We start from the raw sequence: 23183 nt of genomic DNA on the forward strand, positions 1-23183 counted from the left end.
CTTGGCCCTTTATTCCTCTGGAATGATAGTGAGCAGTTGAATTCCAGTAGGAGCAACTGGTTTTACACAGATCAAACTAATGATGAAATAAGAATTTTTTAGAAAATCAATGGTGACTGACAATAGATGCCAAAAAGCAGATATACTTTTTATTTTTTTAGTTTTATCTTTCTTTGTGTTAAGGCATATCTGTACCTCTACACAGACTTTCTGCAGTATGTGATTTCATATTTGTAAACAACTCCATCACTGCAGGAGCTTTCAGTCTGAAGAGTATCCAAGCTGCATAAACATAACCATCAGTATGGGATTCTCTTCTCAATCTGTACGTGGCTCAGAATAAGAATGGCTAAGAAAAGATGGCTTCATAATATTCATATAGAAATGCAGTTCAAGGAAACTGTTCCTACAAACCATACTGAAGTATCAATTGAAATTTGGCTAAAAGTTTTGGGGTTTTTTTGCACTGTTTTCTTCATATTATTTCTTATACCATGGAATTCTTAATTTTTTTGTTTTATTTTCCTTCTCTTGTGAGAACTGAGCAGTGATCTTCCAAATTCTGACACTCTCAAATATGCTTTGATCCTCGTTCTCCTTATGAGACGTGTTATAAATCATTTGTTTTTGACCATATTTGTTGCATTACAAGTATCCTGTAGGGAAAGAACTTCCTGCAAAGAACAATGTGTGGTTCTAATGCCAAGTAGGTAATAATTAAACTGAAACCTCCTTGCTTTCAATGCTGAGCAGCTCCAAATTGTTATTATGTGCAATTTAAGTCAGTACAAATAAATACTGTAACAAAGGTACTGCTAAAAAACAAAAAGCAACAGAACAGATTTCCATATGCTTTACAGAAGGTCACTCAGTGATGTCTAGTATCAGCTTGATATCTTAATAGAAGCATTGTACCTTGTTCTCTGTTTATACTTTTTACCCATTGTGGTTTTTACATAGTTTGACTAGAAATGCAAGGCAATTCTGTACTTTTTAAAATATTTTCCTGCATTCTTGATTCTAGACACAGATCTGCATTTTGAGAACCTGTTATTTCAGGCATTAAGAAATGATAAAATGGAGGAGAATGTAGGGGAAGGAATGACTAAGTGATGAGATATTTACTTGAATGCACTGAAACTACTGACTAGTGAAACACTTGTCACATTGCAGCTTCTGCTCTTGTCCTTCAGCCAAATGCTGTCCTGACTGCTTGTTTCTGCTCAGAGCTCTGCTGTTTTGTTAAGTGTAATGCTTTTTCAAAGTGAAAGGCTGTCTATGCTAAACATATCTTCAATACATAGCAATGCTCTGCTTGTGTTCAGGTAGTCTCTGTGTATTTCCTGCTATGTAATCGTAGCAGTTTTCCTAGTTGCTTTGACATCATGGCAAATAAACAATGACTTGGAGCTGCTGGAACCCAAGTATTCAAGAAACTAATTAGGGAACTGGAAGATTTAATTGCACGTATTTTCCATTAGTAGCTTGCTTCCATCTGTAAATGTAATCTTTCTTGTGATGGTCCTTCATGGGTGGGTTTCTTGGTCTTTTTCTGTTGTTTTTGTGATTACTCACTGAAATTATTTTCTAGATTTTTTTTCAGTGTCTGTGCTGGCTGAGCTTTTCAAATTATATGCTTATATGCATGTTGTGCAGAAGTCAAAATGCTGGAGAACAGTGATTACACCTCTGTTTTGAGCAAATGCTTCGTAATTTGGTCCAAATTTGACATCAGAATTGGATTCTCTATTGAATGCTAGACCTAGCTGTGCTAATTTCACTGGAACTCCATTTTTTTTTTGCATAAGTCTGTCTCTGGGCAACTTGTTCAAATAAATGACATTCCAGGCAGAGAAGTGCAAGCATATTAGTCTGAAAAGTAACTGTGACAGCTTTACATTATAATATAGTAGTATAAAACTAAAGCCAGTGTTAGACACTTACATGGTACCAAAACAAAGGCCAGGTACATCCTGCAGAGTGAATGCAGACTTTCATGGAGCAAGTTCTGCACCATATTTGATTGTGTCTCTGGACAAACCTCATTATTAAATTACCTTCATGATAAAATATTTGTACTGTTCAGATGAAGTAATTAAAATTTGTGCTTATTATCTCCTGTCCTGTTGTTAGGGAACAATGAGAAAAGTTGGGCTCACTATCTCCTGTGTTTATAAACACTGATAAATTTCCCCCAGTGGCTTCTTTCTCTTTTCTCAACATTCACCTTTCATTGAATTTCTCTTGAGCCTCAAACAACCTCTCAGTAGATCCTGAGCTGAAAGGTCTAAGTCTCCTTTTCTGCCTTGAGGATCTGATTTCTCTACTTAAGACCTAAGAACAAAAACCAGATTGTATGGTACAGACTGAAAAAATTCAAGTTTTTCATCACTATAGGAATATATATTAAAACAATTTTAAAAACGAAAAACAGCACCGTTAATAACCCAATTAACAAGCACAAACAGTAAAAAAATACCTCAGATCTTGTAGTGATTTTGGTGTTTTGAGCGTGGTTTCAAAGTCAAAGATCACTGTGACAGATTATTTCTTATCAATGCAAAGTAACCAGGTATAACAATGGAATTACGGGTTCATGGGGTGCATTAAAATTAAGCTTGTCTCTGTGATATTTATTTGCTTTTTGTTTTAGTAAATTAAGCCTACTTTTACATAGCTGTAGATAATGCAGAAAAATAGAAGTTCTGACTGTGTGAACCAATGTGTAGAATACTTTAGTTTTTTCAACAAAGTATTAAAAATGAAAGTTCAAGAAATCCCAGAGTTTGTTCCTAGTAAAATCATTTTGCCATGTTTGTTATTGCTGGACAGAGATGGCATTCAGAAATGTTATTTAGACTGGAGGCAGCTGTGTATGTCAGATAGACGCTGAGGAAATGAGGGAGAGGAAACAGCTGTAATTTTTCCATTCCTTTTCCATCTCTGGGTGTTTATTGAAGCAGAAAGAATTTGTCACTGGTCTTTTAATTGGCTGGATTTTCTCCATGTAAAACATGGGAGGAGTGTGTAAGAAAAGTAAAACACGTAACACGCTTGAACTGAAGGAACAGGAGGTGAAGTGTAATTTAATGTTCACCCAGACAAACTATTTAAAGTTGTCTCCTAAATTACCTTCCTTCTGGAATGGAACTTCTCTCTGTAAAAGGTAGGTTTTTCTTATCAAGCAGGCTTCTTCTCCTGTACAACAAATTTAGTAGTGGCTATTTGAGGCACCTTCAGAGACTGGGTGCATTGTTTGTTTATGTGAAGGGGGGGATCCTCCTTGTAGTGCTTTCTTCAAGGGAAGTCAAGCAAGCACTGTGTGTAAATCCTGTGCTCTTGCAGTGTGATCAAACTGCTGCAGAGTTTGGAGCCCCAGTCTGCCTGTGGCTTGGTGACAGTTTGACAGTCTCTCTGTTTGCCCTGAAAGTGAAAGAAATCTTACTATGCAGAACACAGTGAAATTGTTTAGGTAGACGTTTTATAAGTAGGTAGCAATTCCACAGAGCACTTGAGGGTATTTAGGTAGATAAGCAGGTGGATGTCAAAAATAGGTCTAAGCTATGGGGACCTCAATAGTATAAAGCTAAATATTTAAAATTTGCTTTTTAAAATTTATTGGAATTAAATCAAAATTATACCACTGAAATGCATGATACAAGTGAAAATAGCAGGGCTGCAGTGTTGCTTCAGTCAAATATATCTGAACTGGCTTGCATGTGCTGATAGGGCAGGAAAAATAATGTTTATTTGGATTAAAGACTAAATTAAATGATATTTAATAGTCATATACCAGATCTGAGGTAACGAGCAGGTTTCCATGTGTAGGAAGAATCTATGTCAATCGCAGCACAATTGGTTCCAGGGAAGTGGGAGTGACACTACAGAGTGGAACTTACAGCTGTAAAATAAATGAATCAAAATTCAAGATGCAAGTTTTTAAATTGGTGAAGTGTTTGCTGCAGCATGTCTTTTCTAGCAGGCAGAATAAATACTGAATGAGAAGTACTACTTAATAGGCTGCTAGACATTAGCTTAGATTATGTGAAAGCTGTGAGCTTTATGTTAATTCTACTTAGAATTTTGAGCTGTCATTATGAAGTGAAGGGTAGTGGACAATAAAGAACAATCCAGTCTCCATTCTACCTTTATATGGGATCCATATATTTAATAAGCTGTAAAACAAACTTTATCATTTTTTTCCAAAAGTGTTTTAAGAAATAATATTACAGTGATGTTTATATGTGGAAGTGTCTACTTTGTTGTTTTTTTTTTTTAAACCATTGAAATAGCATTGTTTTCCTTAAAAAAAATAATATTATTAATTGTATAATATCAAGGTATGAAATCTTTTTTTCTTTTATAGTTAAAAAAGGAAGGTTGGATAAAGCAGCTGGTAAGTCTGAATTCCCTTTAAGTTTCTGCTGTAATTTTATTTCATGTAGTTCATAGTAAACTAAGTGACTGCCATGCATCTCAACAGGAGTTCAGTACAAAACAACTGAGGAAATAAAGTACTTTAAAGATAAAAATTAAAAAGCTATGGACTCTAACAATTTGTTATTTTAAGTTGCTAATGATTTTCTTTCAATAAAGTTAAGATATTCCCATTTTAAAAAGTAATTTTACTTAATTTGGTCTAAACTGGTCACGAATCAAGAGAAGCTATTTAACTTCGCTTTCTTTTCTCGCACAGCATTGACCAAAGGCTCCCATTTTTGATTGAGAATTGCAGTAATAGATTTGTGGAAGCAGAGTTGGTTGTGTGTAAACAAAATCTGTGACTCCTTTCTACTACTGGAGTAGCTGAGTAACAACAGTCTGTTTTGACAGTTATTCTTGGAGGAGAATGCACCGTCTGCTGTAATGTGGAAGGCGGCTCTTGTATTTTGTTACTGAACATAACCCATGAAATCTAAAGAAGACTAACTAGTGATAAAGCACTGAAAGGCAGTGTCTGTATCCAGAGAAAAGCTAGAGAGGCCATGGAGCTCTTGGAGAAACAGTAGTTCTAAAGGGCAGATGACAAATTTTCAAGTAAGGAAAAATGATAATGCAGGTAGACAGATTTCTTTAGTTTTTATGCTAGAAAATGAGCTGGGAAAGATAAAAGTAATCAGGATTTATCACTATTTTCAGTGGTAGTATGGTTCATTGCTCTATCTTCTCTATTGCTTCCTTTAAAGGAGATGAATTTTTATTTTGGGTGGGATTGCTGTGGAGTTGTTTCTTCCTAAGTTTAGAAATGGGTGCAGGTGTTCAAAGATGTTGGATCAAATGTTTCAGGTTGTTGTTTTTTAGCAAAATGATTTAATGGGAATTTGTTTTGAAAATTTCTCACAACTTAAGCTGCAAGCTTCCAAACCATATTTTCATTTTGCAGCTACAAAAGGTTTTGCAAATTTCACCCTTCATCTCTATTAAATGGAGTAATAGGATAGTATGGGAATCATGCATTGTTGACACCATTTCTCAAAAATAAGCTGCTGTTCTTCTACATCTGTACTGACTTTGTCAACAGTGTGTTTAAAGTAAGAATAAAATGTTTGAGAACAGTGATGTGCTACATTACAGAAAATATTGACAGCTGTTGGTTTTCTTTGGAAGAAATCATTACTTAATACCTTTTATTCCTTTTGTCAAATATTATCAGTCCTAACTAATAAGATACACGTAGAGGGTAAGCAGACAGAGGCAAAGAGGTTGCCCTTCTCCTTCATGCGTTTTGGTAATTGCAATGTAATTTAAGACAACCCATTCAGGAGACCATTGTAGATGGAAACAGCTTCCCTCTTGCTTGGTGGCTGATTGACCTTTGTTAATACAGCCAGCTCAAAAACAACTTGTTTCTTGCCAATATCTAATGTATACCTTGACAGTAGGTTTTCTTTAAATTGCTGGTGTTCATCCATTTGTAGAATATTGGAGGCTAACAATGCTTGTTCCATGCATGCTGGCTGAAAAGACTTTCTGAACAGCTCAGCTCCATAAATCAAGACAACACAGTATGCCCTCTTACACCTTAGATTTCTGTGGGATGCCTTGTTGTGGGTTTGCCTGGAGTAGAGTTAGTTTTCTTCACAGAGCTTTGTGTGGTGCTGTGTTCTGGATTTTTGATTTGAAATAATGGTGGAAACAAAATGTTTCAGTTTTTGCAGAGCAGTGCTTACAGAGTATTTAGAGTGTTCCTACTTCTGGTGCCACAATGCTATTGAGGAGGCTGGAGTGCACGCAAGAGGTTGAGGGAACATAACCACAAGGATTCTTCCAAAGGGGCATTCCGTAACTTACAATGTTGTGTTCCTCAATAAAAGCTGAGGTAAAGGCAGAGGAAATGAAGGATGTCTGGAGCTATGGCATTTTGACTTGAAAAGAAACTGTTATTAGTTGTGAATCCTGCTTTCCTGGAGGTGGCTGAACAGCTGTGTGCAGACAGGAAGAAGTGAAGAACTTGTTTTGCTTTCCTTGCAGGCACAACTTTTGCTTGACCTAATAAACTGTCCTTACTCTCAATTTATAAGCTTTCTCACTATTACCTTTCTGATTCTTTTCCCTGTCCCACTATGGGAAAGAGTGAGAATGTAGCTGTTTATACTCATCTTCCTCCTGGAGTAGGGAGCAACAGGCCCAGAATGGCAGAATAGGTCTGCTTTTCTGTCAGTGATAGTTTGAAAATTTCAGTTTTATCTGCCAGCTATTTAAGTCCCTTTTTATTATTATTTTAGAAAAGTGTTTGAGTTTCTTTGGGACAATATCTGAATCGTATTTAACACCTGTAACTACAGACAGAACTAGATTACCACACAAAGACATGACAGAACTGCATCATGACAAGTTTTTGGTTGTGCCTTACTTGAATGTGAATGCCAAATAGTCAATCACCAATATTATTGTATCACTTGAAAATGGAAGAAAATTTGTGAAGAGTACATGCTGGTTTCATACAAAATCTGTCGGGGGAATTGGTAAATAATCTGGGAAGTCATGTCTGGAATCTGATCCCTAAACAATTGCTTGCATCTAGGATTACATTATTTCCTACCTGTAATGGGATTTTCCTATTAGAATATCATATATATATCATATAATATCATTATAAGGATTTCCTTCTTCAAGTCCATGTGTTTGAAAGCAATCACTGAACCTGATTGGAGAAATGATTGGACTATGATGAAATATGATTGGACTATGGAGAAATAGTGAAGTCTCTGTAACCTTCAAATTGAATGTTTCTGGCTTTTAGAGTAAAAATAAATAAATAAAAACAATTTAGGTCTGCAACTAATTGTTCTTGTTCTTTTACAGAGGCATTTGACACCTATGTTGTTTTGAAAGTTCAAAACCTGAAAGGCACTACAATAGAAAGAAGGGGAAGTGAACCTTGCTGGGAGCAGGACTTCATGTTGTAAGTTTCAGGCAGTCCTTACCCACTGACTGCATCTTTGGTGTTTTTTGTCTGAGCTATTGATATTGTGTGAGACAACTTACAACCTGTGAAAGCAAAGGAAAAATTACTCTAGTAGAATAGGCTACTTACTAGGAAGGCTACTGACAGCTGGAAATCATCCCACATTTTTTTTTCAAGCATCAGTTTGAGGGGAAAAAAAAAAAGCATTTGGGAACAATGACAATTTGACTGGCTTTTCCAGTCTGGTGCTTATATTATGCCTGGTATTTTGTATTCTGGGTATACTGAATATGAACCTCCTCTGAATGTGCTGTAAGACACTAACTCAAGGTACTATGATAAAGGGCCACCATTTTCAGTTTAATGGTTTGTGTATTCATTTTATTTTATTTAGTGAAATTGGCGCTGGTGAAAAAGGCTTCACTGTAGAACTGTGGAAGAAGGGTTTGCTCTGGGATAGCATGCTAGGAGTTTTATGGATTCCTCTTTCATCTGTGGAACACGCGACAGACGTAAGTTGACTCTGTGACAATGCAAAAGAGTAAAATCCAATGAATTTCTTGGGTTTTTTAGTCTCAGACTAATGTAATGACATAATTGATGTAAATTTATAGTCTGCTTGCTTCAGTCTGTAATACTGAGGGTATAGAGCAAATGTGACTCAGTAACAGCTGATATCCATTAGCTGTTCATACCCTGGAGAACAGGCTCTCATACAGAATCAGGTGTAATTCAGTAAGTGGGTTAGAGTTCATTTGTACTCTAATTATTAGGCAGGAGCACTTTGGACTGTGGGATTTGAGCAAGGGAATTTCAAATTGCTGTTCCTGGCCTGACTTTTCACTGTGTGACCTGGAATAAGAATCTGTTAAAATGGCCAGAAAAACCCTGTTGTGCTGTCCTGTGGGAATCAACTGCCGTGTCATAGAGGGGAAGAGAAATTTGCTTTATGGTAATAAGGAAGGAAATATTATAATGAAGGCATAGAGAAATGTAAGTGGAGAAAACCCATCAGTCCCAGAAGTTAAGTATCTAGCACAGTCACATTTAGCCACTGGAGTAACCATGCTTGCTCTCAGGCTAGAAAATCAAGAGAAAGATTTCAAGGAGTAAGTAAATACTGAAGCAAACTGCAAGTGCTGTGAAATTGTCTGAAAGGAATAAAAGTAAGAAGAGATGCCTTATGCTAATACTCCTCAATTCTCACACCCATGCATCTCTTCTATGTAGTCTGTGGGGTCTATTTTCTAAAAAGAAAGTAACCCTGAATTAGGGAAGATGGATTAAGTTCAGCACCTGAGCTGCCCTTCACCTGTTCCTTGCACATAAAAATAATTTGGCCTAGTAATTACTCTGTCCCTCAGTATAAGCTTTGTTCTTCTTTTTTTTTTTTCCCTGTGAAGAGTTAAGTGATAAGTTAAAGGAGAGTAAACCAGAAAAGCTTCCTTACAGCATCCCCCTGATAAGTTTCATAGCCATCTCTCCATAGAAAATAACATCTATACAAACTGACATTTTGATGATTCTACTTAAAGAATAAGGGCAGGGAGTAGGGGAAGTAAGGTGTCATAAAGGTATTCACATTGAATTAAGGGCAACTGGATGGATAATGCTTAAAATCCTCTGTAGGCATATTTTTTGAATATTTTTCCTAGGAAGGTCCAGGTGCCTGGTGGACGCTGCATTCCAAAGTAATAAAGAATGGAATTGAGATTCAAGGCACAAAAACCCCAACTTCACATGAGCTCTTACTGGACGTCTACTTTGCAATACCATTTGGTGAGTTAAAGACTGGGAAGGATGGAAGGGAAGCATCTGCAAATACCATTGTCAAAAAAATTTATATGGAGATACTGAGAAGTACCTTTCAATGCCAGTTCTTAAACCATTCTGTTCTACTTTAAATTCCTAAAATAGAGTCAAATGGTAACTTTTCTATAGATTTTTAAATGGTTATTTGTCATGAAAGCATCATATAGCATTTCAAAAGCTAAGTCAAGTCATCTTAACATTGTGTTTTTTGTGTTTTTTTTCTGTTTGTTTTTTTCCCCATTGACCTTCCACAATTTTCAGTGTAGGATTTCCTTCCTTGCTCTTTGGTTGTGCTCCTTTGTGACTGCTTCTCTGTGTATCTCTGTGTATCTCTGTGTATCTCTGTGTATCTCTGTGTATCTCTGTGTATCTCTGTGTATCTCTGTGTATCTCTGTGTATCTCTGTGTATCTCTGTGTATCTCTGTGTATCTCTGTGTATCTCTGTGTATCTCTGTGTGTATATATATATATATATATCAAACAAACAAAAAACAAACAAACAAAAACAGATCACTAGTAAAAAGCAATAGTGGGCTATAAAGATGATTGCAGAAAAAGACAGTATGCTCAATATCAGTAAAATACTTATTATAAAAGGAGAGAAACTGATACAACTGGAATTTATGATGTATATTGCATACTTGTTGAAATCTCCTTTGTATAAGTACAGCTTTCCTGTGTAGAAACCTGATGGATGTCTTTGGGGGGGGGGGAAGCCCAACAATCTCTAATTGTATTTGCAAGCTCCAAATTCATGTTGTTAATGATTTCAGGCCGCTACTAAGCAGGAATGTCAGTGTACTGCTACCAAATAAATAAATTTGAAAGAAATAGGGTCTTAGACTGTCCCCAGTACTGTAGATAGAGTGCTGAGGAAATCCTGTAGAGGTCACTCTTACATCATAGTTCTCCTTGCAGAGGGTGCACTTAGAAGCATTCTGTCTGGTACTGAGAAAGCTAGATGTTAATTTTCACCCCCCTACCTGGAGTTTAAATGAATCATTACATTTTGATTACTTATTCTGTCGAATGACTTTAGTTCAGCTATCATCAACTGAGAATCTGTCTTTGACTTTGAGAATGTCAATACTTCATCTGTGGAAGAAAAAATAACGTTCAGTAGAAATAAGAGCCCTCCAATGCTTTTCTTAACTTGTGATTTTGTGGAATTGGATTACTGCTTTTAGTATTGAATAACTTTTATTAATGGGTGCTTTTTTTTCCATAAGTTAATGCTACTCTTGGTAGTAACAAGTGGTCATTTCACCTTATTCTGTAAAAGCACTAAGTAAAATGGGAATCTCAAATTTGAATTTTGCATTCAAATTCACAGTAAGAAGCCTCTTATTTTTCTCTAACTGGACCTGCATTCCATAAGTATAAAAATATAAGGAATTTTTTTGTTTACACCCAAAAGCAGGCTGTAAAGTCTTAGAAAAGCATGATCTTGTAAAACAGCATGGGTCTGTGTATAGCTGAAAATACAATGAATGTGAAGTGCCAAGCATATGAAGCCACTGGTTTTTTGATAACAAATTATAGAAACATTAGGTCAAAGATGAACTTGTGATTGTTTAAATACATTTAAACAAGTTTTGCTGTTTCATTATATTACTTTAGGCTGAACACTGAATATCTTTAGCTAGAAACTCAGCAGTTGTGTTGAGCTCATACTTAAGAAATGTTTTTGTCTTGTGAGTAGGAATACAAGCATGAGCAAGGACCTCCTGAAAATCAGTTAAACCTGCAAGTTTCCCTTAAGGGTTTGATCTCTGAAGCACTCCATGTATATAGTGTAAAGTGGAGTGTATCTTCCAAAAGATTTAACGTGGCACAATACAAACAGAAGAGGATGGAGATAATTTCATTTAAATGAAATGGATTTGGCAATAGCTATAATTCTTGAAGTCATTTGTGTGACAAGTAGCCTACTGAACATCCCCTGGGCTGTAACCTCATGAGTTATCACCAAGGAATTAACAGGCAAAACAGATTTTTTCATAGTGTTTTTTTATTTGCTTAAAGCGTGGTCCTGAAAAAATCAATGTTTGTGAAAACTCTTGCCTCAAAGTATGAAATTCCAAATATGAAATGCCTCAGTTTCTGCTTTAATTCGTATGTGTGTAACCAGCCTAAAAGTTGGCATTAATTTATGCAGTTGGAAAGCCACAGGATCTCTTTTTTTTTTTTTTTTTTTTTTTTTTTCCAGAGTGTTTTCTTCAACTTACCTTTGTTTCACAATGGTGTTGCTTTTATTATGAGCAAAATATTACTTAAATATTATCATCTTTGGCAGGTAATGAAATAAACTGTGAGAAGAAATGGATCAAAATACAGTACCTAGCACACAAAAAAAGTATCAAAAAATGGAAGAGAAGGGCACAGGAATTTTTCTAAGCATTATGAAAGTGAAACTTTTCAGGTTTGGGATCAGATGGAATTTTTTTATTCACTAAAGCTCATATGATGGTTAGTGGAATAAAAAGCAGGAAATAACAGATTCTCATTGCAGTTGAGACTTAATAGGTTCCTCCAAAGGAATAACTAGAAACAAGGATGGTTCTAGGCCAATAGCAAATAGAGTTAAAGAAAAAATGATGGTTTTTTCTAAAAATAAAAATAAAAAAATAAAAAATTTGAGTGCTATGCATGGACACAGAAGAGGTATAAGGACAGTTAAAGAGCAGTACTGGAAGATTAAGGTTTTGACTTCTTCCATTATCAACACTAATTCTCTTTTCAGTTTTGGAATAATCCTTTCCTAAGATTGTGTGTCATAAAGGGAACTAGCTTAGGTTAAGGTTAGGTAATGTTTTCAGAGCAACAGACAGAAGATGATTATTGTTGTAGGTCTTGAAAGCATTTCTGCTTTTCTTGAGAAAATTGAATTTAATTATAGTAGTATTTTGTTATGAACTTCATTGATTCTCAACTATCAAGTTTATTGTTTATGGGTAAATATTCACTTATTTTAGAAGCTCCTTCATTTCTTAAGATGGATGGAAATATTTCTATATTTCTCCTCCTCAGATGTGCATGAAGATGTAGATTACAGAGGCTGCAATAGGGGGATGTTACTTCAAGGAACAAAACATTCACATAAAGATGCATATGATGGTCTGTCATTGCTGGAAAGTGGTCTCATCAAACAAGAAAACAAGTTAAGGTATGTTAATTTGTTATATCAAGCAAGTATCATATTTATTTTTAATTTGAGTGACATTCAATGATACGCAGTTAATTTAAGCAAGTATGTGTCTGGAAGTTTCATTAACCTATATAAAGCTATAGAAAAAACACCTTTTTATCTTTATGGTAGGACAGAGTATAATATCTTTATATTTTATTGGAAGTGTGAAGAATACAGTTTCCTGCTGTATTTTCTCATTGAATCACAGGTTGTCAGGAAAGGGGATTTTAGTCTGATAAAAATATAGGCACTAGAAGTGCATAAGAAATACTTATTTGGGAAGTCCTTATAAAACAGTCCTCTGTTACTGATACAAAAGCAGTAAACACTTTAGAATCTGTGCAAGAGACTCTATACATGCTTATGTACAGATAGCTTCAGAAGCACAAATTTGTTCACCTTAATTTATGGTGATGCTTTTAAAGGACACTATTTTAAAGACAATACAGTCAGTCATTAGATTTTTAATGATAAATATATAGTAATTTTCTTTCAAATTAAGGAACATCTCACTAGAACTGGAAGTCATTCTCATGACCCATCCCTGTTTCCAACTCCTCCTACTCTTGCATTTCCTTCTTGTTGTCACCAGGTAGTTAATCCCATTTCCTGATCTTCATCACTTCTGGAACTGTTGTTTGTTGGAATGGACTCAGCCTTTTTCTGAATCAAAAAACAAGCCGCACCATTTCTCACTTGATTAGGTTTTTTTTGCCTGTCTAGTGAATCAAGTAGGTTCAGAGATGACTGGAATCTTTTTCTCCTCTCTGCCAGTGATTACCACTGTTCCTTGTTTTGCCCCCCTTTCTCCAGGTCATCACAACAGTTTATATAGCCAGTCAATAAAGCAGCCTGGGGAACCATTCTGTATGTAAATGGAGCATGTTTTGCCAGGTTAATTTTCATTCAGCCCAGCTCTGTAGCCCATTTGACTTGGCAGATGCTCAAATGTTTTGTGGCAGCATGAAAAAACAATAGGAATGAGCAGGGGCAGACATTGCTTACTCCAGCGTTTTGTCAGAGGCTCAACAAGTCTAAATAATGAGATGCACACTGAAGCATGGAACAGGTAAAGTTTCTCACAGAACTGTGAATCGATCTCTCTTGCAACAGGAGGAATTAAACAGTCTGTTACTGCTGTTTGCATTATCCTTATTTTCTGGTTTGTGGTTCAAAAGCAGTATGCTGCCTGCATGATGCTTAATTTTGAAGTGTAGAAGGTGTTAAAGCTGATAACTGTAGGAAAAATGTAAGTATTTCTAAGAGTGCTTAAGTGGGACAGCAAAGTCGACAGACAGTTGATTTTTATTATGCTCTGGTGCAAAGCTCTATGTGGCTAAACATTGAGGTTACTTCAGTGGTGTTAAAAATTCAGAAACTTGCAGTGTTTGCTGTCAGAGAGAAGACAGAAGCTATTGCATTATTAAGGGATGTATTCTCTGAAGGTATAACGTGTACATACTTAAGACCTCTTCATGTATGGTAAAAGCTGTAGTTCTGACGTAGGTTCAACAAAGAATTACTGCTAAGCACGAGTTAGCAAAAAAGGTGATCAAGCTCATGAGTAGAAAGTATACATATGCAGGGTGCTAACAGCATTATTTTTCTGGTTGTTATCTTTTCTTTTTGCATTTACCAGCAAACTCCTGCAGCATATTAGTGGATAAGTACAACTGCATCCTTAGTGTGAGGAATGTCAGTAATTCAAGAGCAGTTTCACTTTGTTTTTCTAAGAATGTGTGCAGTCATTAACATATTGTCTGGGCTGGCGCATCTTTTTCAACAGATCTGAGCCCTGAGCAGATTAATCTAAATGAAAGTAACTTAATCTGTCCTGATAACGAAATTATTTCCTTAGCCTTTTTGTCCCAGATGATCTTTTTGAATTAGCTTTTGTGTTACTAAATTAAGAATTATCAGTAAATTACAAGGTAATAATTTAAAACGGAAATGTTTTCATATACTTAGAGGCATCTTTCAAAGATTATCCAGAAAGGTTATACTAGTTTTAAAGATTAAAATAGCTGTGATTTACATATTAAAAAAAAAAAACCCTACATTTGTACTAATGAAATACATCAGATAACCCTGTGATGAGTAATTAAATTAGATTTTGTTGTGAATGCACCAAATTGATTGTATCCTGTAAATACTTAAGGTTTTCTGTGTATAAAGCTCACTTTCTATTCTTTATATTAGTCCATTCTTTACCCTGGTTTGTCAGTCCTTTGGACTTCCATGCGTACAGTGTTTATGGCTGTTGACTCTGGATATAGACTGCTAATTTAGTGTAACTGATCAACTTTTTCCTGCAAGTCATAAACTAAACACATTTGGCTGTGTATAGTTACCATATGAGAAATCAATGTTTTCATTTTGTCTGTGGGGTTAGTATCTATTGCTCAATTCTGGTGCTAGCCAGAATATGGATATCATGGTAATTTTTCTGTCGTTGAGATACATTGCGATGTTCTACATATATTTCTAGCCATGTGTTTTTTACAACAGAATGTCTGGAAAACAGCATATAATTTTAAAATACAAATTCTGAAGAACGTCATAGTGAATAAGCTTTTCATGTAATTGTCTGCTGATACTTTAGGGAAGGTACGTGTATAAGTATGAGGTACTCTTCAATTATGCTGAATATACAATTCAGTACAATGACACATATACAGTATGTATGCTTCCTTTGTGTACTTAACATATCAATCTGCTACATTAACAGAATGTGATGATGTTGCCCTAAGGAGAGGAGTTAGTACTGTAGATAATTGACTTAAGTACATACCAGATTGAAAGATTGAATTCATAAAGATCTTTACATGAAAACCATACATTCTATGCACAGAGGAGGTATACTGGGATAAAAAACATCTGTGCAGTACCGGGATCCTTGCAACCTAAAACATATGAAGGCTAAAAATTGCACGAGAGATGTTTGTATCTGCTAAGTTTATGGTATCTCTTCGGGAGATGCTTCATTTAACTGATGCTCTAGGATAGAAATATTCTTAGAATTGAAATGAATCCTTTAATCAATTCATAATGCAGAATAATCAGAACAGTCTGTTTCTTAAACTGTATGACTACTGTTTGAAACAAAAGAACTACAGTGAAAAGGTACACTAAATAAATGCTGAGCAATATATAGGCTTTTGTCCTATTTATGAAAGAACTTAGTTATTCAGATTTAGGAAGTGTTAAAAATGCAGTATTTTAAAAATACTAATCTAATATGTTAGATAGTGTTAATGCTGGGGTCAACAGCTAATCAGTTGAACAAAAGTACAGCACAGTTGTGAATCACAAACTGAAACAAAAGGCATTGCATTGACAAGGTGCATGTCCAAACCAACAAAAATTAAATGAAGTCTAAAGCATTAGAGTAACACAGATGAATATTATTGTAAAACAAAAATCTTTAACGTGTTCTCAATGCAGAAATATAAATCATATGACAATGAAAAGGACTTGCTGATTTATATATAAGAAATAACAAAAAAAAAGTTGTTCTTCAGGTTTATTATTCCACCTGCACTGACATCTGGGTAGATGTATGCATATCCTTTATTTCCAGTATGAATATATGAATGCATAACAAAACCACAGCAGGCCTATGTAAACCTGAAGGACAAAGTTGGGCCTGAGTATTTGGTTCTACAGCATTTGGTTTTCTGATTTTGTGTTTTCTGAACTAATGTGTATGAGATGAACTGCTGAGTGTTAGAGAGGTGTACTACCAAAACTGGGAAGCATTATCTCTGTGTTGATTTAGACAAGAACTTTGTTAAAATAGTATTCATTAAACCAAGGTGATTAGATAGTAACATACTGATTATTTATAACATAGTTGAAAACTGAAAAGAATGCTTAAATGTGATAAATTGAGTTTTAAAAGGTTTTTTTTTTTTTTTAAGTTTGAAACATCCTGAAAGGCATGCAGTCTCTTAAACATATTTAAAAATAAGGAAGACTTGCTTCTATGGGATTAGTATTTACTAAGGTCTGAATTCATTTGAAGTGATTGCTTTACAGCCATTTGTCCAGTAAGCTGCTTAGTTATTCACATACAGATGACAAAAGAATGCAGAGCAGGCAGAAAGTTGTTGATAAACTGTGAAAATTTCTGCTTCTACTTCTTTGCTACTCATAAGGAACTTCTGAGATGAAAGACATGTTTCCATTATGTACCCACAGCTGTTTAAACAGATGTTTGTCCACATAGGTTTTCTGTTGTGATCTTGTTCCTCAGAGTTACAGTTACAGAGTATACAGCTAAGAATAACTGTTATTCCATGATGCGTATTGTTTCATTTCATGTTTGCTGCCAAAAAGGAGTAAGCCCTCATGCACCTACCCCTTACTGCCCCCCACTTCCCTCCCTGCTCCCCCCCCCCAAGAAAAAAAGGTCAGCTGATATCTTCAAGTGTATTTTGGTGATTGTTTTTTTTGCATTTAATTGCTATTCTGAGGCAGTTTTTCTAAAATCAAGGTGTGTTGTGATTGCATTCCACGTGCACTGCATTGCTCCAGTTGGATCATTGAGCTTTGCTTTCTTAGGACTGATACTGTATTATTTTCAACACACTTAAAGAACAAAGCCATCACATCCAAGGACAACAGCTTCATCTGTTCTGGAGGGTTGTGAAAGGCGTCTTATAACATGAGATTTTGTGGAAGACTTTATTCTTTCTAAACAAGTGTTATGTAATATTCCCTGTGGTAACACAGTTCCATGTATAGCAGATGTTTCATACGGCCTTTAGAACGCCTGGGCTCATCTCAAGTGGCGTCTGAAGGCCGCTGAATCTGAATTGGATTCTTCCTGTTTCAGAGATATATATCCACCATTTCAGTTGTCTTGGACACAAGTTCTTTGAAAACGTCCTAGGAAAGCACATTGCTGTTCCAAAAACAAAAGATTTGAAAGAGACTTTATCTAGTAAGCATGTTTGCAGCCTACTTCTACTTTAAAGTGTTTGGGTAAGGTTCAGTCAGACCATGAATTGACTAGACATGCTTCTGATCCTTGAACTTTAAATATTGGATTAAAAATGACAAACTTCTTTTTAAAAGCACTTGCTTAAAATGTCCTTAGACACTGAGAAATGTCACCCAAATGCACTCTGTCCATCAGCAATATCTGAGCAATTCAGTCAGCACTGAGATTTAATAGCCTCATGGAAAGCAATGAGATTTACTTGCTAGGTTTGCCAAGTTACAGCCTTAGGGACAAGAATTACCCAATTCTCTAAAAAAGATTAATATTAAATACTTACTCTTGCATTCCTCCTCAAAACCACAACTAATGAGGAAAAATAATTCTAGATCTCAATTATAAATAATTGAGCTATATCAGATCTGTTTTCAGAATAGTGACTGAGCTTTGATACAGAAACTATAGTGGGCATGTGTGGAACTTCATTGTATATGGAACGAGAAAATGAGTGCCATCTTCTAGTTTACACAAACGGAACAATAGGCAGGTATTCAGGATGAAAACCAATATTTTTTTATTTATTTCTGTAGTATTTAGCATGGTGGGATCTGCATGCTGCGTGTTATGGGCAGTGCTTTCATAATACACTGTTATTGTGTGCTATTTTCCTTTGGTCTAAATTACTGTTTTCCAGTCGTGTTCTTCCAAATGCAAGTAGAAAATGTGATTTTCTTTTTTCGTCCAGTGGGAAAGTAAGAACTGATCTGAACTTGAAGTATTGAAAAAATAAACAATGGATAGCCACCAAAAACTCTAAGCAAGATGGCCTCAGACCAAGTATTAGCAATAGCTGTTGCATGTCTATCTTAATTGACCTTCATCTGATTTAAACTTGCATTTTTGCTCTAAGATGGTATTGCAGTATTGAATGCTTGATGGTGTTTGCTTGAAAAAAAATCATCTTTATAGAAAGTACCCTAAGAATAGAAAAACAAACCATATTGTCAGAATAGTCTGAAAGAATCAGGAATCTTGGTTAGTTATTGTTGCAGCTGTGCTTTGGCTTGCTTTTCTACTTAAGCTTTTTTTTCCCTGAGTAACTTTAATAGTTGTGCATTCCAATGGCAGGGTACGATCGCTGTTCACAGCAAGCTCCCACCAAGAAATCTACCCTCAATATGAGCATCTCTCACATGTTGAAAAGCATTCCTCTGAGAATTTTGTCTGCTTAGGCAGCAGTTTTATACTTGAGTTATAGAAAACATCGTGATTAGAAAGAGATTCTGCTTTAGGTGCTCAGTTTTGCCTTATAGAAGACATTTAAAACTACATATAAATGATGTTATTCTTTTGTTTTATTACAGCAAGGTAGATCTTTTCAATATTAGATAATTGTTGTAACAGTGGCTTACACTCTTCATAAAATTAAGCCTTTTTGAGAGTACTGTAGTGCTGAGAGTTCATTCCATTGTTCCTCAGGCTTCATTCTCCTCTGTCACTCAAATTAGTACACTCATTAATGGTCTTTTTGCTCTGCTGCCCTTGCAGAGTTCAGATTCAGCTTTTTTCAAGAATCTCCTTCCTTCAGTTTTCTGGAACTGTTTATCTTGAGTTAAATGTTATTTCAAAGTCTGTTTAAGAAAAAATCTTCACAGGGAATTCTAAGGAATGCTATGGTAGCTCTCCACAGCAGAGAAAGTATGGTCAATGTTCAAAATCAGAACTGGAGACTACTACCTACGGTAAAGATGGCAAATTTGAAGTTTAAGAGATGGAATTCTGTAAGATGCCCATACTCAATTTTTCTAATTGTGTTAACTGTGGGAATAAAATTGTTAAAAGTTGTATATGTTGAAAGACTTTGAGTGAGAAAACTAACAAGGAAAAGAAGATAATTCACTGGGAGCTGTATGTAGAGAAAATGTACTCTGCAGCCTGATGAAAAAATGTGGGGAATTGAGCAATTATATTGAGGGAGTTAGCAATACTGTCACAACAACCAGCAGACTATATGTGAATCTGTTAATAGAAGTAGGGAACAAAAGAAATTTCCTGTGGCAAGGCAAATTGCAGTTTAGAACAAATGATACTAAGTTGATATGACGTGTTGATGTATATATTTTTATGTATTTTTTTATATATTTTGAATATATTTTGATTTCTGTCTGAACTCAAAGTTATAAGTAGATTCAAAAATAGTTTTGAACAGTGCAATCATCTTTGTTGGAAGCATTTCTTTCTCTCTTGGATATCAAGGTTCAAGGTCAGAAAAGCTCTGTAGGTAGAGAGATGACAGGCAGCTCCTTTGTTCAATGGTGCAACAATTGCTAAAGGGCAAGGAAAACATCACTTAACTACAGACACTACAGGAATGAATTAAGTATGAGTTAAAACCTTCCACTTTCTGTGGTGTCAGGTTCTGTTCAAAGGGGACTGAAATATGATCAGATTACAAACAATTTGCAACAGATGTGTATTTTCCTTTTTTCAATAATTTATGCTAAAGATATTTATGACAGTTATCTATGATAGTACAGCCTTCTCATTACTCCTTATATGTTGCAAATCTTATTGGATGGAAGGTAAACATAATAAAGAGCATTAGATTCCTAGAGTGAATCTTAGGGGATTTTTTTTTCCCCACTGATGTTATGAATCATGGTAAGACCAGTGTCCTGCTGTATTCCAACGAGTTTCTGGGAAACTTTATCTAGGTTCTGTTGCTGGATTTTTTTTTTTTATATTGAAAATTTTCAATTTTCAGAAAGAAGCAGACAATTGTTCTTAATTCCACTCTATATTGACTGAAGAAGCTAGAGAAGATTCTTACTGAGTAATGTGTATTAATGACACAGTTATGCTTTGAAGTAGAGGCTTGTTCTTATAACATTTTTGCATTGCACAATTCACATTATTGAAGACTGTGTACAGCAAGAAAAATAAAAAGCTGGGTTTTTTTATGATCGTGTTTGTGGATGCAGATTTCATAAAGAAATATGCACGATTAAACTATATATTGAGAAGAGTAAAGTTGTAAAAATGTAGAGGAATTTGAAACAGACGAACTGGAGTTATAGATGTGACTGCAAATAAAATGCTTGTGCGAGAAATGGGGAAAATAAATACTTAGAGCTCTTCCATTGTTTTACTGTAAATAATGCTCTGACTTACTAATGTCCACTTGCCTAAAACTTGTGTAAAAGAAAATTAAAACTCCTCACTGTTACTTGTGCTAGGTGATGCTTTGTGACAATCAAGATGGACTAGAAGCTGGTACTTCACTGGATAGTAGTAGAAAGGTATCTTACTAGTATCCTATTCACTCTTACATGTGTTTCTTATTGCATGTCTTTTCTGATTGCTTCTGGTCTTGTTCATCACTTCCTATCCTAATTGCATTTTCTTTTATTCTGATAAATGTCTTTTTCTTGAGAGAAGATGCATTATCTCTTCAGCACTGCAACAGTTATATTCATCTTGAGACGATTTCTCAGCAAAACTGCCCTGCATTCATCAGGAAAGTTTGCAGGCAATTTGATTTACTGTCTGACATACTTTGGGGGAAAACAATACAGAATGTGTTCAAAGCTGTTATTCTACAGCTGTGTATGGGGATAGCATCAGTACTTACTGACACTGTACTAAGTACACTAAGACTGAAATTTAAGAAAGTCACCTAACAGAATGGCAGCTTTCAGGTGTTCAGTATCAATCCAAGTTTGAGTATAAACCATCTTGCCTTCTGTGGTGGTTTCTGATGGATTTCTAACTACTGAAGATTCACAAAGAGAAAATCTTTCAGCCCTTTGCTGTCAGAGTAGAATAGAATACCTCTATCATTACTGTAGACTTGTGCCCTGGAGAGTGTTTAGTTTGTCAGAACATGTAAATCGTGGCATAAATGAAGTTATGTCACAGAAGATCTAACAATAGGTCTTAACTTGCTTTAAGCCACTGCTTATTTTCATGTTAGGAAAAACAGGGAGGTGGGGACACTAAAAGCACTTACGCAAAGGTTGGAAAACTAACTGCTATCAGTTCCAGCTTAGTCCTTCCAAAATGCTATTTCCCAGCAAACAAAATGTATGGATTATATCTCTGCTTCCTCCTGCAGTGTATCTAGTTTTTTTTTCAAATTATGATCATAAATATTAATGGTAACTTCAGATTAATCCTATTCTGGCTGTTCTGAAACTTTCACCTTACCCTCTTGGAATATTTCCATCCTCCATTTTGGTTAGTGTCAAAAATGTTCATTTGAAAATGCTCAGAGCAGTAGATTCAGGGCTGATGACTGCAGGAACGTAACAAGATGCCTCAAAGAGGATTTGGAATGTTTCGAAGATCTTACTCAAAAGAAAGCAGTAAAACATGCACTGGCACTAACTTCAGTGTATCAAATCAGTGACTTTGCCACTTGCAGCAATTTAAGAAGTTATCTCCCTTCCCCAGTAACCATTTTAGCTTATTGGAAAACAGTTATTAAAATTAGCTGTGACTTCCTAAATAACAATCTGTAAACATACTGCCTTAAGGGTGAAATGCTAAGGAGAAGGAAGAAATAATCTTGCAACAAATGGTTAATTATCCCCAGGAAGAGGAGGGGTAACAAGGCTGCAGCTATTTACAGGGTACCCTTAGCAGCTGTGCTGATAATGCTGTAACTCAGGTGTTCTTTAGAACCAAGCAAGAACAAATAACTTCAGAAAAATGGAAAGATCACCAATAGGGGTGAGTTGCTCCTGTGAAAATCTTAGGAAGAAGTAGAGAAAATATGTGGACTTGAGGAAAAAAATATAGAAGTAAGTTTTACTATAGGGATAAAAACATATCTGGGAACTCTGCTTCAGAGGTGAGTCAAAACATGGAGGCCTTGATATAAGCTTTAACTTCTTAATGACTATGTAACCAACATTAAAAAAAAAAGTGTGAGACAAAAATCTCTTAAATAATTAGTGAAGTTATACATATTTTTAAGTGACCTTGTTTCTGTTCATGTTACTAAACGTTTGGGTTGGAATGGTTAATAGGTAGATGTTATTGCTGTACTAAGTTTTCAATTAGGCACGTAGAAAAAATGATTTTGTAATCAGAAAATATTATTTCATTGGTAAAGAGAATGTTGCTTTCAAAATACAATATGGAAAATTGAAATCTGGCAACTTGTCCCAAAGTAACTCATGCTTTGAAGTTGTACATTCAATAGAAGGAAAGCCACCAAGAACCCAGAACTGTAACTTTAAATTCTTGAAAGTGAATAAGGGTTCTAATATAAGCATCATGTGGGCAGATCATTGAAGATAATAGTAAAGCTTCTATAATTTGTTGATGGCGATATTAAGAAAGAAAATGCAAACAAAAATGGTATACTCAAATTTAGAATGAAAATTTATTGTAGGAATAAGCGGCTGACCTACAAATAAGTTATTTCTCTGCTGTAACATTTGGAAATAAAATTATGAAGTGCATTTTAAGAATCTGAAAATAGAAACATGTAAAGGGATATAGATTTAGTGCTACAGGAAAGATATCTTACAGCAAAGTTTGCCTTCTGTTGTTACTAAGATGTAAGAGTAGGAATTGATACGAACTTGTACATATGCATGACATAGATAATGCTAAATCTTATGAATCTGTGGCATTTAATTTGGAAATATTTCTGTGATCTAGCTAGCTTTGGAATCCATAGCTCTCTTCTTAATTCTCCTTTCAATATTTTATATTTTGTCATTTCTTTTCAACATGTTGCAGCCAAGATGTATGTGTATGACCTACAGTTCTTCACAGTGTTTTACTAAACTGTGACTCATTACACTGCTTTTTAATATTA

The 23183-nt window shown here is 35.3% G+C and overlaps 1 protein-coding gene across 6 annotated transcripts in view; it reads left to right on the top strand.

Annotated features, from left to right (window-relative positions):
• The first annotated feature begins 684 nt into the window (after positions 1-684).
• LOC125698489 (protein unc-13 homolog A-like) overlaps positions 685-23183 on the top strand; it is a 46961-nt gene continuing 24462 nt past the window's right edge. For 2 of the 6 annotated variants that reach the window (XR_007379202.1, XM_048956902.1), the window contains exons 1-5: positions 685-706; positions 7306-7405; positions 7803-7920; positions 9064-9187; positions 12252-12387. Coding sequence is in view for 4 of the 6 variants with exons in the window: in XM_048956902.1 (XP_048812859.1) it covers positions 700-706; positions 7306-7405; positions 7803-7920; positions 9064-9187; positions 12252-12387 (485 nt within the window). In the remaining 2 variants the exon portion in view is untranslated. The other 4 variants (XR_007379203.1, XM_048956904.1, XM_048956905.1 and 1 more) reach the window with 4 other exon arrangements.

The sequence above is a fragment of the Lagopus muta genome, chromosome 10, assembly GCF_023343835.1.
Source record: "Lagopus muta isolate bLagMut1 chromosome 10, bLagMut1 primary, whole genome shotgun sequence".
In the NCBI taxonomy this organism is placed as follows: domain Eukaryota; kingdom Metazoa; phylum Chordata; class Aves; order Galliformes; family Phasianidae; genus Lagopus; species Lagopus muta.